This window comes from Trachurus japonicus, chromosome 10 (genome assembly GCF_045865225.1).
Source record: "Trachurus japonicus isolate A0001 chromosome 10, Traja_1.0".
Taxonomy (NCBI): domain Eukaryota; kingdom Metazoa; phylum Chordata; class Actinopteri; order Carangiformes; family Carangidae; genus Trachurus; species Trachurus japonicus.
The window spans coordinates 7,922,448-7,937,873 of record NC_140916.1 but is presented as its reverse complement, the minus strand read 5'-3'; the positions used below and the strand labels follow the sequence as shown (position 1 = coordinate 7,937,873).

General features: G+C 40.8%; 1 protein-coding gene across 28 annotated transcripts in view; it reads right to left on the bottom strand.

Moving 5' to 3' along the window:
• The window catches only part of rapgef2b (Rap guanine nucleotide exchange factor 2b), a 111,610-nt gene that overhangs the window by 74,571 nt on the left and 21,613 nt on the right, over positions 1-15,426 (bottom strand). For all 28 annotated transcript variants that reach the window (XM_085789087.1, XM_085789088.1, XM_085789097.1 and 25 more), the window contains exons 2-3: positions 8,434-8,504; positions 5,353-5,409 (exon numbers count right to left, since the gene is read on the bottom strand). In XM_085789087.1, coding sequence (XP_085645213.1) covers positions 5,353-5,409; positions 8,434-8,504 — 128 coding nt within the window. The remainder of the gene's footprint in view (positions 1-5,352; positions 5,410-8,433; positions 8,505-15,426) is intronic.

Sequence of the window (15,426 nt, the reverse complement as noted above, 5' to 3'; positions counted from 1 at the left end):
CGACCAGTTTTGGCGACTATTTTAACACCTGCGTTGTCAGCCCGGTGCCAACTGACAAATTCTTACTCCTTCCTCTTTTCAAGTATTTCAATCAACATGCACTACAGCTCCCTGCATGGCTGTGATGGTAGAACCAGATCTCAGCCTGACAGGGTGGCAAAATCTGATGTTTGTGGAAGACAACATTTTTATCTTGTCACCGCATCACATCAACCAAATAGTTTCACCCTCAGTTGTGTGACAGATAATGAGCAGACATTATGTAACTGGCTGGTTTGATCGAGCTGCTTAAATTAACTGCTTTTCTATTAAATACAATATAGCATTTAAATATAGCATTATTAAAAAATAATGTCCCTTATTATGGAAAATCAGATATCTATGTCTATTTCCAACTTATAAATAAGCTCTAGGTGCTAAATAAATACTCATATCATCAAATGCCCATATTTAAAAGTTGTGCCTTAACTTTAAACTTTATCTATTTTCTTTCATTTTACTTTTATTTGCTCTTGCTTTTAACTCTGTTTTTAGTGTTTGTTTTTATTCTGTTTTATGCTTCTCTTTTTTTAATGTTTTGTCTTTATGTAAAGCACATTGAGTTGCCTTGGTATGAAATGCGCTATATAAATAAAGTTGCCTTGCCTTAAAATGAGCTGTTATTTTGTTGATGCCGCAAGGAAACAGTCACCATCCTCAGCATCCAACCTTGCAGGATTGGTCCCTACAATAACCAATATCTCTTCTTATGGTTCTCTACAGCTGATATTCCAGGCTGACGAACAAGCCAACTGTGCAACTCCAACAGAAAAAAAAGAAAAAGGCAAAACCCATTGCATTGCAAATTCATAAGCCTGGACTTTTCTGTCGGACCACACAAGCCGGTGTGTGTGCGGGTAGGGTCAGAGGTCAAGGATTGCTCAGAAAGGGCTGACATGGATGAGGTTAAAGGCTGACCGGAGGATACTAACCCTCTTCACCAGCCGCTGTAAAATGTGCCAGGTCAGCCTCCATCTCAGGAGGAGCTTTGCCACTATAATCTCTGGACGGTAATTCCTGAGAGGTTCAGGCTCTCACAGTATGGGATGTTTTCATGAGATATCGAGTGTGACTGTGTGTGTGTGTGTAGTGTTTGCACTCCAGCAATCTAGAGCCCCGGGCGGGAGAAATGAGTACTTCTTTAACTATTATCCTGCTATCATTACTCCAGGACGGCCAACTGCCAGAGTGAGGCTGTGAGTGTGTGTGGGTCATTAAAAAAAGGCCATTTGAGTGAATCTGAGTGGTTTTATCTGGCATTATGGGAGTTTGTGGAAAAAGAAAATATCATGCATATGAAGCCAGGATTTAGGTCTATGCAAAATGTTCTCCAGGAGTTTGTCCTCCCTAAGGTCGTGCCTAGGAAGACCCAGCAGAGAGATGGCTGCCAAACAGTGAAATAATATATTATATTACTATTATAATAACATACAGCTCAGCGATTAGTCATCTCCCAAGTATTTAAAGTACCTAAGGGTTGAGAGAAAAATCCTCTTTGCTTCTATGTATGTGTCATATGAGATGGGAAACTGATTTGGACTTTTTTTTTTTGCTGTCTATCATTTACAGTTTGTTATTTTTTTTACCATTACTTTACTTTTTAACGACCAAATGTTAAACTCATTAGTAGATAGACACGTGAAATAGACATTAGTGGCAGCCCTGATTAAATCATTCTTGTTTGGTAATCGTATCGTCATTAAAAATTATTTTTAAAGAGCTTCCAGAGCTCCCAACATGATTAGACAGCTGTGTACGACATTTGGTGTTTTAAAATAGCATAGTAGTGAAGTATATCAGTGACAACCAATGCTACCAGATTTATCCTTCTCAACCTGCTGGAAATACACCGTATCTATTATTAAGTATGACTAATACCATATTGCAATTTTGCTCACAGTGTAATACATGTGCAGGCTTGTGGATTTGTTATACATAAAAACATATATTCAGGATATTTCATTCATATTTTTCCCCTTTACTTCCAGGATACACCCACTACCCTTGTACTGTGACTCTCTCTGTACTCCCTGCTGATGCAAATGTACATTTACATTGTAATGTTGTGTTCACTGTCCCCATCCGTCTCCCAGTTATAATGATTATTGTATGTTGATGCAACACGGCGTCTCTAGAAAGCGCCTCTCCCTCTGCGGTTGTGACAGACTCGGAACAAAACCTGACATTCGTCGCTGATGTGCGAGCCTGCTGCTGAGAATGTTCCTCGTAACAAAAAAGACATTAGAGCTTCGCTAAAAATATCATCTGAAGGTGGCTTTTTTTTCCCCTTCAAGGAAATTAACTCTCTTTACAGCTGTCTCAGAAATGTCTCAATGTACAAGCCATACAATTTTTACAACTTAATTGAGATACTATCACATTAAATTCCCCCATTGACTTTTAAAGCCCTCGTTCCCCGGCAGATTATTGCCGTTGTTATAAACATGCGAGGAAATGAAGACGGGTTGTTAGAAGCTTGTATTTTCAGAAGAGAAGACTGATTAAGATCCCACTGAGGAGGAAATTCAATCTGATCTGCTGCTGTTTAACACCCAGCTCTTATCAGGCAGAGCCCTGACCGACTTTTATAGGTTAATACATGCGAGCACGCAAACACAGATATAAACACACACACACACACACACAACACATGCAAACTAACTGTCACGAGAAAATAATGTCAAATTGTACACACTTTGGCAAATTAAATGACCCGAGAGGAATAACCTGCTGTGTTTCGGCGCTTTTCAGTCTAAATTAAACCGAGAAAAAGTACAAGTAGTCGTGTTCTTTAAATCTGAAAATGCTGTGTACATGTGAAACAGGGCTGCAACTAACAATTATTTTCATTATTGATTTATATGTTGATTATTTATGCGATTAATCGATTAGTTGTTTGGTCAATAGAATGTTATAATATGTTGAAAAATGTCAATCAGTGTTTCCCGAACCACAAGATGATGTCCTCTAATGTCTTGTATTGTCCACAAACCAAAGAGATACTTAGTTTATTGTCATAAAAGGAACAAATAAACCAGAAATATTCACATTTAAGAAGCTGAAATCAGAGAATTTTGACTTTTTTTTCAAACTGATTATTTGGTTATCAAAATAGTTGACGATTACTTTAATAATCGATTATTGTTCGATTCATTGATTCATTGTTGCAGCTCTAATGTGAAACTGAAGTTTGTCCATATGAGGTTGAGATCTCTGTCCACAGTGAATAGGAACACAACTCAATCTCTTCCTCCTTTGTCCTCTTTCTGTCAGGAAACACTAGAGCTGTGGATCCACGGCTGACGTCTTCCTGAGTGGGATCACCAGCCTGGTTCCTGTGCTGTGTGAGTGTCAGCTGGTTAACATGTCCATCTGCTCTCTGAGGTCACCTGCACTCAGTTTTATTACACATCCAAACTCATGATTGAGTCGCGGCCCCATTCACATGCTCGTGCTTTTGTTTCTCAGACAATGTGACTGGTCTAATTATGGGATGTGGTTGCATGCTCATAAATACTACCCCGTCATCCTCGCATAGCTGCACTGAGGCACCTATCAACTCACGTTTAACAACTTCATAAAACTGGCATGAGGAACAATTTCTGACATGTATTAAATGATAATTACAGAGTGTGTTAGGTCAGGTTACTATTTATATTTATTGTTGCTGAATAGATGAAACTCATACTTTTGTTATAGGTTTGATTGCTACTTATATCCACTGCTTTTGAATGGATTGGACTGTATCTATGGGTATGTTTTTTTTTTTTTTCCTGTCTTAATTATTCTTTGTTGCCTGCCCATGATGCAAATTAGCTATCTGCTAAGAGATGTCAGTTATGCGATGTCCCTGACAAATAAACAATAATTTTATTTGATGGTGTATATGTCTATGTAAACGGCGGATGGAAATGTAAAAGCTATGCTTCATCCATCCCCGTTTCAAGCCAGGTATTGTTATTTTCTAACTGTACCGTTACTGTATTGATATGTTAGTGTTTATTGTTTATTTTGTTTGGTTGTTCTTGTTCTGTTAACAGTCTTGTTGAATTGTGTCTATTGTGGTCTGGTTTGAAATAAACTAAACTAAAAAACAAACAATAAACTCAACTAAACTAAAGTAGGCAAGATAAGGTTTAGCTCACAAACACAAACTATATGACTGTCTGTCTGTGCACGTTCAGCTTCATGTGAAGAACTCCAGCTTGTTGTTGCTGTACTATTTATTGGTTGTTTGGTTTATTTTTGACACAAATTTGGACACAACATCAAAGCAGGCTTCATATACATAGACATATATACTCTATATATGTACTATGTGTATGTGTTTATGTATAGTGGCTGGCGGCTTTAGAGAATCTATCTGAAACTGGAGTCTATTATGTGACCACTGCTTAATCTGCATTCCTATTGTTTAATCAGCTCCCACACCGCCAAGTGTGCTTATAATGAGGTGTTGACTCTTTCACGTCACACTCATGACACACACACACACACATATACACACACACATGTGGGATTAGGGGGCATAGAAGGGACAATTCGCCCTCTCCAGCCCCTCGAGACGCTGATAGAGTTAATTAACGGTCTTAATTCTCACTGCGGGTGTTTGGTAGACGTCAACACGTGACAGCAGTCAAACACTGCGCGTTTTTCTGCTTGCTGCAGTTGTGGCAGCTTTTCAAAATGGATCCAAACACACTCAGGAGCTGTCTGGAAGCTGTCAATACAGCTTTCCAATCATATTAACTCTCTGCAACACACAGCTTAAAGGAGGACGCAAACAAGCATTACCACTTGTGTGCGACTGTCTACTGGCTTCTTCAGAGAAAATGCTTTTAGGAGCCATTAGAGCTCCGGTTTTTCTTTGTCGACTCAGTACAGCGACTTATTGAATCAAGCTGAAATTAGAGTGGAGATCCCTTCCAGGTACTTTTTCTTCAGGGATGCTCTCGAGTGGTTTGGTGCTACACTGTAACATACACACACATCTAGACCCACATAAAGGCATCCTCTGACTGATTCTGTACTTTATGGACGTTTGTTTTCATTGAAGCCGCCCAGGTCGCCGCGCTGTGTGCAGCCAGCGTGCAGCAGCTCATCAATAAGACTGAGTAACAGCCTCAACAGCCCAGAGAGTGCGTCTCGATCAAACTTGAATTGAAATATTGTTTCGTTGGCCATCGCTGCTGTTTCTCTTTTATGTTTTCTTACACTGGTAGAGAGATGTGAGTGATTTGACCACATGTCATCAATATCCATTTACACCCAGGCAATCCACAGCCACGCCATACCAGACACCGGAGTACTTACTAGTATAGCACTTCATTGGCTTCGTGTCTCTCGTAGCGAACCGTCTCACACATTATCCTGCAGGGACACAGAGAGGAGAGGGAGGGAGGGGGGGGAGAGCGACAGTCAGAAAACAACAGGAGGAAACACTGACTTACAATAACAATAAAAAGGCGGGTAACATTATTACAAAACAGACCAAAAAATGAAAGCGATAAATCAAAAATGCATTCCAAATAAAGGAACAGTTTGCTCTGCTGACTTCAGGAAAGGCAGAAATTTAGTTAAGTTACTCTCTGGTAAAATTACAACATATAATTTTCAAAATTTTCTAAATCAGTGGCACATAGTGAACTTATTGCTGATTATAAAGGAAGAAACTACTGTGTGGGCATATACAAGTTAGGTAAAGTATGTGTAAAGAGCATGAGAGTCTTTGTGGATAGATAGTTGGACAGTGTGCGTGTGTGTGTGTGTGTTTTCATATCCGCCTTCAAACAACTGTACACTGTGGTTGTACTGGAAATATTCTCAAGCAATACGTCATCTCTTTGGTAGCTGTTTCATGGGAATACCAAAAATATGACAAGATTATATAACCAGTCCAAGCATCTGTTTTTATTTTTTTTTCTAATGTTTGAAATACTTTTATGTGCACTTCACAGTCACCACTTAACATTACACATCCCACTGTTGAATAATAATCAGATGCACTAGTGCTACTACACAGCTCTGGATAATTTGCTGCAACACACTCATAATAGGACTCATGTCACCTGGCACTCATCCAGACCAGTTACAGCTCTGAACACTGAGACCCAGAGCAGCTCCACTGCAGCAGAGCGGTGCTTTTTTAGTTATTTTTTATTTCAAAAATTAAATTTTATAGTCACAAAACTACTTATTCCTCTACTCCCAAACTAAATGCCAAAGGTTTAGACAACTGTTTCAGTGGATGATGCTTTACTTTATACTTCAACTAAGGATTTACCCTTATGCATAAGATACAAAGAGTTTTTTTGCACGCAGTTATTTCCTAGGTAAAGACTAATGTGTATATTATTTAATATTTATTTATTTAATATTTATTAAGTGGAGGTTCTTTCATTTTCAAAGTGGGAGGTAGTCATCCGTAGACGCCTCCTCCTCCTCAACATTACAGGCAGGCAGCTGTAGTAAAACAGTAGCTGATCAAAACACAAAAGGCTTCAAAAATAGCTCGGGGGCGGCCGTCGTGTTGTAGCCCCGTTGCACAAGGACTGAAAAACAATCCTGGCCTTAAAAAACAAGTCACTGTGAAATAGAGAGAGCCACAGAAGAAAAACAACACATTCCTCCCCTATGAAATGAAGTGAAGACGGAACTATAACATAATCCCGCGGTTAGTGCGATGTCTGGCGGGCTGGGAGTTTTTTTTTTCTTTTCGTTTTTTTCTTTAAGTTAAGGGAAACCAAAAACCGCTCAGATGGAGTTGGCAGGAGCGTCGGGGTTGGTCTGTGTGCGACCACGGGGACATTCCTCAGGATCCGAACAGGGATGGAGGGATGGAGGGAGGGAGGGAGGGAGGGAGAGGGGGGGGAGGTTACTGTGGGGTGGGAGGCCTCAGAGGGGTCACACAGAGGAATGTTCCAGCTCGCGGGTCATGTACTGCTACATTGTTCCCTCGCCAGTATAATCCACATGTATGCACACGAGGCATGCTGGGAACAGACTTCTGACATGCACTGTTTGGAAAAGTCCATGCCCGGCAGAAAGGGCTGGAAGGACGACGTGGTGACAGGACAGAGGAGTAGGAGAAGGAGGAGGAGGAGGAGGAGGAGGAGGGCAGAAGGCAAAAATCCTGATTTGTGGAGAACAGAGCAGCTCGTTCACGTCAGTTCAGGTTTGGGTATTTTCGCACAGGTTTATGGGAAAATACACTTGTCCTTTCAGTCTGAATCAGCTCGAATATTCACATTTGACCCATACGGACCCTATCAATTTCTCTTTCAACTGCCATATTGAATGTTTGTCGACAGAAACTGAGACCGATTCCTTTAAAAACACAAAAAAACATGAAAGAATAGTAGAAAAGTTCAGGTTTGGGTATTTTCGCACAGGTTTATGGGAAAATACAATTGTCCAATGTCCTTTCAGTCTGAATCAGCTCGAATATTCAGATTTGACCCATACAGACCCTATCAATTTCTCTTTCACTACCCTATTGAATGTTTGGTGTCTGAAATTGAGACTGATTCCTTTAAAAACACAAAAAACAAGTGAAAGAATAGTAGAAAAGACCCAATGCATTCTCCATAAGTCAAAGGTGACTTCAGAAAATTGCCCTCAATTTACTGACTATTATTACTGATCATACCCTTTACTATACTGTTACATTGAGGCGGTCAACCTTGGTTATCGTCTGTAGCCGGTGACGTAACAGCAGTGGAATTAGATTATTCTAACTTAACTAAAAGAACTTAACGAATACACTGATCAGACTGTTGGACTGGACTCGACAACCGAAAGACGTCAGGATGCAGGAAACTGAGTTATGTATACGAGAGATTCTACACATGATTTTACTGTGTAGTCTTTTCTCTATATAAACATAGGACTAATGTGTACAATGCTAAGCCTGGCTGGAACGAGTACGTGCGGGAACTCCACGCTGAGACTATGGGAGCTTCTACAGAACGAGCTGAGTCATGTAGATATAAATGCGGAGCCATATCTGAATGTAATACGCATGCAAAGTCAAATTATAGGCTAAATAATCTATTTGAATTATATGAATGTCTTTTGTTTTATTATTTGATTTTAGGTGGATTTTTTATGTTTGTTGTAGTTTTTTCTTTATGTGGGCTTCTAATGAGTTGTGCCTTTAATAAAGATTGAATGAAGAACAACAGATAAAATAGAAACGTACATTTTGAAAGACCAGCAGCAACCACACTCGACAGAGATTTCATTGCATTTGGCTCGGTGTTAATTTTGCACCTCTGTCTGTAAGTGTGATGGAGCACACACACACACTGAGGCGTCGTCGCTGCATTTGAAATTCATGTGACTGTTATGTCGTGTTAATGAAGCGGAGGGAAACGTGTGCAGACAGACACTCACTTCAGCTGGTGCTCCCGCAGGTTGGACAAGGCCTCCATCCCGTGGAGATAAGAGTAGACGATCTCCAGGTCCTAAAGGGAGAAAAAAAATACAAGGTGTTATCACACGCACAGAGGAAGTAAACATCCAAACAAACACCGGGGTTTTAATTAGAGCTGAAATGATAAGTTGATTATAACGTTTGCCAATTGACAGGAAATTAACCTTGATGATTGAATTACCTTAACAAGTCTCAGGTTTTTGCAATGAAAGCAGGTTATCATTTTGTAGGTAACAACTGTTTTTATTATACATTATATTTTCAATTAACCATTTAGTCCAGTGTTTTTCAACCTTGGGGTCGGGACCCCGTGTGAGGTCGCCTGAAATGTCTGGTAATTGATATAAACAAAACATTCTGATAAAAACGTTTTTTAACAAACTATTTTTCTTTTTAAAATTATGATTTAAAACACCACAGACAATCTTAAACAACTATATCCAGAAACTTGTGATGTCAAAATGGAGTCATGAGCCAAAAAAGGTTGGGAACCACTGGTTTAGTCTATAACATAAAGACAATGTTGAAACCTGCTAATCCAACTGATTATTTCAACACTGCTTCTCTAAACAGAGCAGAGTTATGGCGACGTGTTGACACTGACGCCTCAAATACTGATCATTCATTCTGCAGAGGACAAACTCTTGCTTCTCACACAACTGAAAAAACATTGCACAAGGGCAGCCAGCGACATTGATTTGTGCGAGCAAGCACTGGAATAGAAAGCAATAAAGCACCTCACAGTGTAAAAATAAAGGAACTACACTGCACAACTATAAACTCCCCATTCAATTACTTCATCAAGTGACCCAGTGAGCGACTCTCAGATTGTTTGGCCTGAGTCCAAGGCAGAGGTGAAACAAAGTGGCCCTCTCTGAGAGCTGGCAGCCTGCACAGCTACTCCACTGTCTGCTGGTGACTACTGATAGTGTGTGTGTGTGTTGCAATGTTGGTTGCAGCGACTGGGATGCCTTTGTCGGCAGCAACTGGAGGTAGATGTGGCGACAGCGGAGTGGAGGGACAACAGTGAGACTCAGTGTTGAGACCTTTAGCCAGACGCACAATCGCACACATGGAGCCGCTGCTGCACTGCGCTGCGCTGCACTGCGCTGACTGGCCCCCCTGTCTCCTCCGGGCTACGTCTCTGTCTCTGAGACCAACAACAATCACAAGCTTATTGAAAAATGTATGAAATGTTTGACCGCAGATGCAAAATAAGACGTTGTTTGTGCTGGTTTGGTGTCAAAAAAATGACCAACGATTCAATATCAGAGCTTTGATGTACTGTGTTGAATAATATTCTGTGATAAAGTTCAAAACAACAGAAAGAAAACCTCTCTCCCTGTTGTGATTTTCAATGGAAAACCATCACAAGTGGGGGCGCCAGTGAAAATCTAAAGTCAGATCAAAAACCCTAAAGGAAGAATGGATCTCATGACCTCGGATTAACAGAATAAACAAAGGTATGAGGCATTAAAACAAAGTCAAAGTTTCCCATTAGAAACAACAACAACAAGAGAAACCACCACAGTTTGTAGTGAAATGCATCATCACCACCTGTTTCAAATAATCTAACAGTGACACTGACTATGAATACATATAACAAACTATGTTATGAAACTACACAACTGTTTGTGTGTTTGGCCTACGCTCTTACATCATTATTATTATTATTTTTTCCATTTGGGTTCGGCTTTTAAAAAGGAGCGGACATAGAAAGAAATGAATTGTCCTGAGGGCTGCCCGGCCCTGTTACATCACAGCGATATCCTCACTAACCAACTCCTTATGTTCAAAGTGTCTGTGGTCAGTGAAGCACTAAGAACAGGAGCAGCCGTTCAGCAGAGGCCCATGCTCTGACACCCACTGCCACCTACTGGACCACTGACAAACTGCAGCCTTCCTTCACCAAGAGAGAGAAATGTTTCTGCTTAAAGTGTAAATGAAAATTAAAATGTCCACTTGATTTTTATGGATTTTTTTTTCCTTTTTTTTTAATGGATGCAATTATTGGTCGGTGCACTTAGCTGAAGACAAAGGGCAGCCATGTTTTAAGAGTAAATTATTGATACATATATATTTAATCTAGTGCAGAGGCAATTTCATTTAGTGCAGTAGTGGCTCATTTTTGTGGGTGCCAAAACCTTCACCAGACATCGACATAAGAAGCTCCTAAACATAAAGCTTTTAAAAACACACAACTCCCCTTATTGACTTCAAACACCATCATTTTGAACACATTAGTGGCTTTAATCAATAATAATGTCTGTGGCAAAGACAAACGTTACATTTAGCAGCTACGCACTGAAGAGGTGATGTTTTTTTAAAGGTTGTCTTGCAAAATAGAGAAGTAGTGCTGTTCAAAAGCATAGTAAACCTGACCTCTGGCCTCCAAGGAGAAACATTAAAAGCAAAACAAAGTCATCTAACATTAAACCATCTTATATAGCCGTGATCATATGCTGCTGATGACAAATGTGACGCTAACCACTGACACCGAGGTGGTGTTTATGTCCCAGAGGTCACGGAACTGCAGCGTCTGTAGTCACAAAGGTCAACGACCAGGACGTGTGTTGCACGTCATCACCATCATCATCCTTCTCTTCTCTTCTCTTGCTTCATTCATGTTCTGTCCCACACAAACTGAAGGAGACAAACTGCCTAGTAACACAGTTAAATAATTTAAATATAGAAACTAATGTTCCCTTTTAGAGCCGAGCTTGAACGGCCCCGGTGTATTGAATGTGCGACACAAATAAAGCTGCCTTCCCTAAATACCAAACATCAGCTTCTCAGAAACGATGCTGGGGATTTTGTACCAGAACAGTAGAGGAGGAAACAACACTGCGACTAACCGTCAGTCACCTACATCTTACAGATCAAGTTTGACTGTGTTTACTGTCAAAAGGAAGAACATATTTTAGCTTCTGTGCTACTGAATAAATCCAGACAGACGGACAGAGAGGAACCACTAGGTGGCAGTGCTGCAGATTTCTTTCTCCCCCCTCATCCCACAGTGACATCATGGTGAATAAAACAGCCCCAACTCAAATGCAGCCTCACAGGGAGAAATATGCAAAACCATCAATTGTGGCTTGAGTCTCAAATATTTCAGATTGACTGTATGGAAAGAATGTAAAGGACCCCATCTTTTCCACTCGCTGGGCCCTACATTTTCCGGTCTGATTTTCTTTCTTTTCTCTTACTGGACTCTCTTGGTCTTTTTTTTTAAAGATAGAGCCAAATACAATCAGCACAAAGTGCAGAGAGAGAGAGAGAGAGAGATGATACAATAAACGCTTTAGGACCTGGACCTTGAGCATGAAAAACCTTGAGCAGCAACCTTCAGAGTTTTTTTTTACTGCGTCACGTTAAATAATTTAACATCCAAAATATAAAAAAAGACCTTGGGTGGACTTGAATTATTCTAACAGCCGCCCCTTTTCCCTCGTAGCAGCGAGATCAGAAACTAAGGTGTTTGATGTTTCCTCCTTTCAACAGCAACTTAAGGTGCTGCGCGTTCCTTCCCATCGGTGGTCTGAAAACAGGAGCGACAGTCTCTCACAGAAACAGAAACAGGAAGGAAGGAGATCAGACCCAGAGTGGTGGTGGTGGTGGGTAGCTGAAAGTAGGACATGCTGATGAGGGCTGCATCCAGCCAAAACGCTCTGCTCATTGTGTGTGTGCTGAATAAAAGACAAAGCTCGTTCATTTTTTAAAAACTGCTGGCTTTTGGGCTTTTTGAGGGATGGAGGAGGAGGAGGAGGAGGAGGAGGAGGAGGAGGAGGAGGAGGAGTGGTGGTGTTGTAGCTCAAATTCCCAGGCTACACCAGTAACACCAACTAATCCCACCCCCCCTTCTATTTCCAAACTAATCCTTCCAGGAACACAGGTGGCCCCCACAAGAGGAAAAACATACCGAGATGCTTCTCTCGATAAAAAAACTAAACAAAAACACAACAACCTCTGGGACACTTGAAAGCCGGTTGAAGGGAAACTAAGAAGCTACTCATGGCGTTCTTTGCATACCGGTTACATACTGTCAATCAAAAGGCCTTTTGTAAACTTCCTCTGCTGTTCCCTCGCTGCTGCTGCTGCTGCTGCCGCACAATGTGTCGTCACTTCACACCTTCATTTGTAAGACAGATGGTAGCAGTGCAATGCAGCCAAACAAGTGGAGGCATTTCCTTTCCAGAATACAAATTAAACAATAGCAGGCTTGTCTCCCCTGTTTGGGGCCTGAATACACACTCTCTCTCTCTCTTTCTCACACACACACACACACACACACACACAGGGACCATGAGGTCCTCCATTTTCTTCCCATTATGTTCGGCCCCAGGGGGAGAGGGTGCAGCGTCGGGCCCGCTGCCAGCAGGCTGAGTGGCAAAGCTTTCAATGGGCAGGAGGGAGGTCAAGGAAGTTGTGATGTTTTTTTTCTCTCTCTCTCTCTCTCTCTCTCTCTCTCCACATTGTGTTCATTGAGACTCAGGAGAAAATAAAGGAGCGTACGATTGCAAAAAACAAATATGGTTTCACATTAAAACCTCTTCCGGTTAAAGGCCGGAGCAGTGACAGGTTGGTTTTGATGCATGTTTGGGACACGACTGCTGACACAAGGATGAAGCATCATTTCCTTAAAAAGATCTAAATACTCGAAAGAAAAATATGTTCTTAGTTATTAATTCCTTGTCTGGCACTCACAATATCATGAGTATTGTCTTCAATTTGTCTAAAACCTTAAAATACTTATAATTCAGGATTATATATGACATTGAAAAAGGCAAACAGTCACATTAGAGACACTGAAACAAGAGTGTGTTTGACTTTTTTGTGAGTGAACGACTACAATAATAAATCAAATAACAAATAGTTGTCAATTCTTTTACGGTCAAGTTTTTTGTAGCATCAGTGCCAGAAAGGTGATGAATCTTTTCTGACATAGCGTGAACTGTAAGTTGTTTGTGTTACTGCCTCATATTTCTGTAACTCTAAGAAATGAGTGCAAATCATTATTTTCATTGAATAATCTGTTAATTTTATTCATATATAAACGCCAGAGTAGAAGTGAGCTCAAATTGACATGTGAAACCTACTTGTTTTGTCAGACCAATAGTCAAAAAGATTAAGTTGAGAAACACATACACTGTTTCAGTCCTCACATTTAATAAGTTTGGACAAGATGATGCTTGATAAACGACGATTAATCGATAAATTTAACATAGCTCGAGTTGATAATGTAATTTCAGTGCTTGTTTGAATGGCTGCAGCAGCCCGGGGTGGTCCTGAAGCCAGGTAACAAAGCGCCTTTGCTTTTCTTATCTCAGTGCACGACAGCGTCTGCTCGGAAGATAGGAAGCTTTTCTCTGGTCGGGCCCTTTCACTGTGCCACAAATTGTCAATCCATTTATTCATTTGGCTCTGGCTGAGTGCAGATAGCAGACCACCGCATGCATCCATCAGCCACCGTAGACACACATCAAAGAGAGGGGGCTGCAACCTTTCAAAAACAAAAAAACAATGGGACACTGTGAAAGAGATAAACAAAAGAGTCTCAGGTAGAGGTGAAGGACGCTTGTGTTGACCCTGAGAGCCTGACGGATGTTCAGACAGCACATTTTCAACACATGCCTCAGTCTAAAAAACACAGCCGACACATCTTCTTTAAAAAATTGATGGCGCAGTCTCTTGTCCCGAAATAGACACACAATTCATTGAAAATGTCAAATTCTCTAGACAGATCTGAGCACTGGCGGCTGTTTTCTAAAGCAATAACTCAAAAGACCGACCTGTTAATGTGAGTTTAACTGCAGGAGGTGATGTTCTGCTTTTATATCTTGCAGGGGGAGACTGCTTTAGTGTTATGAAACCATAAAACCAGGCACATGATCGCTGTTTCAGTGATGTGCCGCCGCGACTGAATCACCCGGCAGGGTAAATCGATAATCGCGTCTCCCAGTTGACGATATTAACATATCCAGACGTCTGCATTTCTATGCATGCAAACCAGGGCTGCATAATCATATTCTCCAGACATAAAGGAGGAGGAGGAGGGTTGTTTGGTACACAACGCGTACACGACAAAAATCACATCTTAATCATCATTTTCATATTTTCCTGCAGTGAAAAAGAAAAGACAACCATTCCTACTGAAACTGCAGTCACAATGATTACCGAAATGATCGCAATGTGAAAATTGCAAACCAATTTCTAATCCAATTACTGTCAAGGAAAACCAAGGCATGTTTCCTTCTGTCTTGCTGAGGTGCAAAACTTTCACCTGCAAAATCTAATATCAGAGCTTTTTCTTTCTTTTTCTTCCCAGTTGTTTAATATATTAAAAAAAACAACTTTTTTTTCATTTTTTCACTCAGTCCTGTCTCCTCTTGTGTTTATGAAAGATTTTTTGGTACCATGATGTACTGTTTGTTTTTGTGGTCAAGGAGCAGGATGTTTTTGTGGCCACCGCAGCTTCATATTACATTTTGCGGCGACGCTTCAGGTGCCTGAGGTTTTCTTTTATATATATAGCGAGAGGGGCGCCGCACACACACACACATACACACAACCGCTTGGGGTTGTCACAATATATATATCCTCCAGAGCTGCAACTCTGTGCAACTTAGTTATAATGAATGTGAGTTTCTCTGGGGCAAAAATCACTGTCAAGGCTCAGGTTGAGACACTTTATCAAAAAGCAGTGAAACATGCTCATTGTGAACTTTTTTCTCCTCTCCTCCTCTGTGTAGGTGTAAAAGCAGGGAGTTTGTCTGAGGAGACTTCATCTCACCTCATCAAGTAACGTAAAAGAGAGAAGAGTTCGAGGAAAGTGAGAGCAGGGGGAGGCGTGTAGCTACATCTGTCGGAGCTGCAGGGAGCCATGTCTGAATAAGTTCTTACATCAAGTGTCATCTCACTGGAAAAAAAAGAAAAAAGTGCAAGCTGGGAAACTG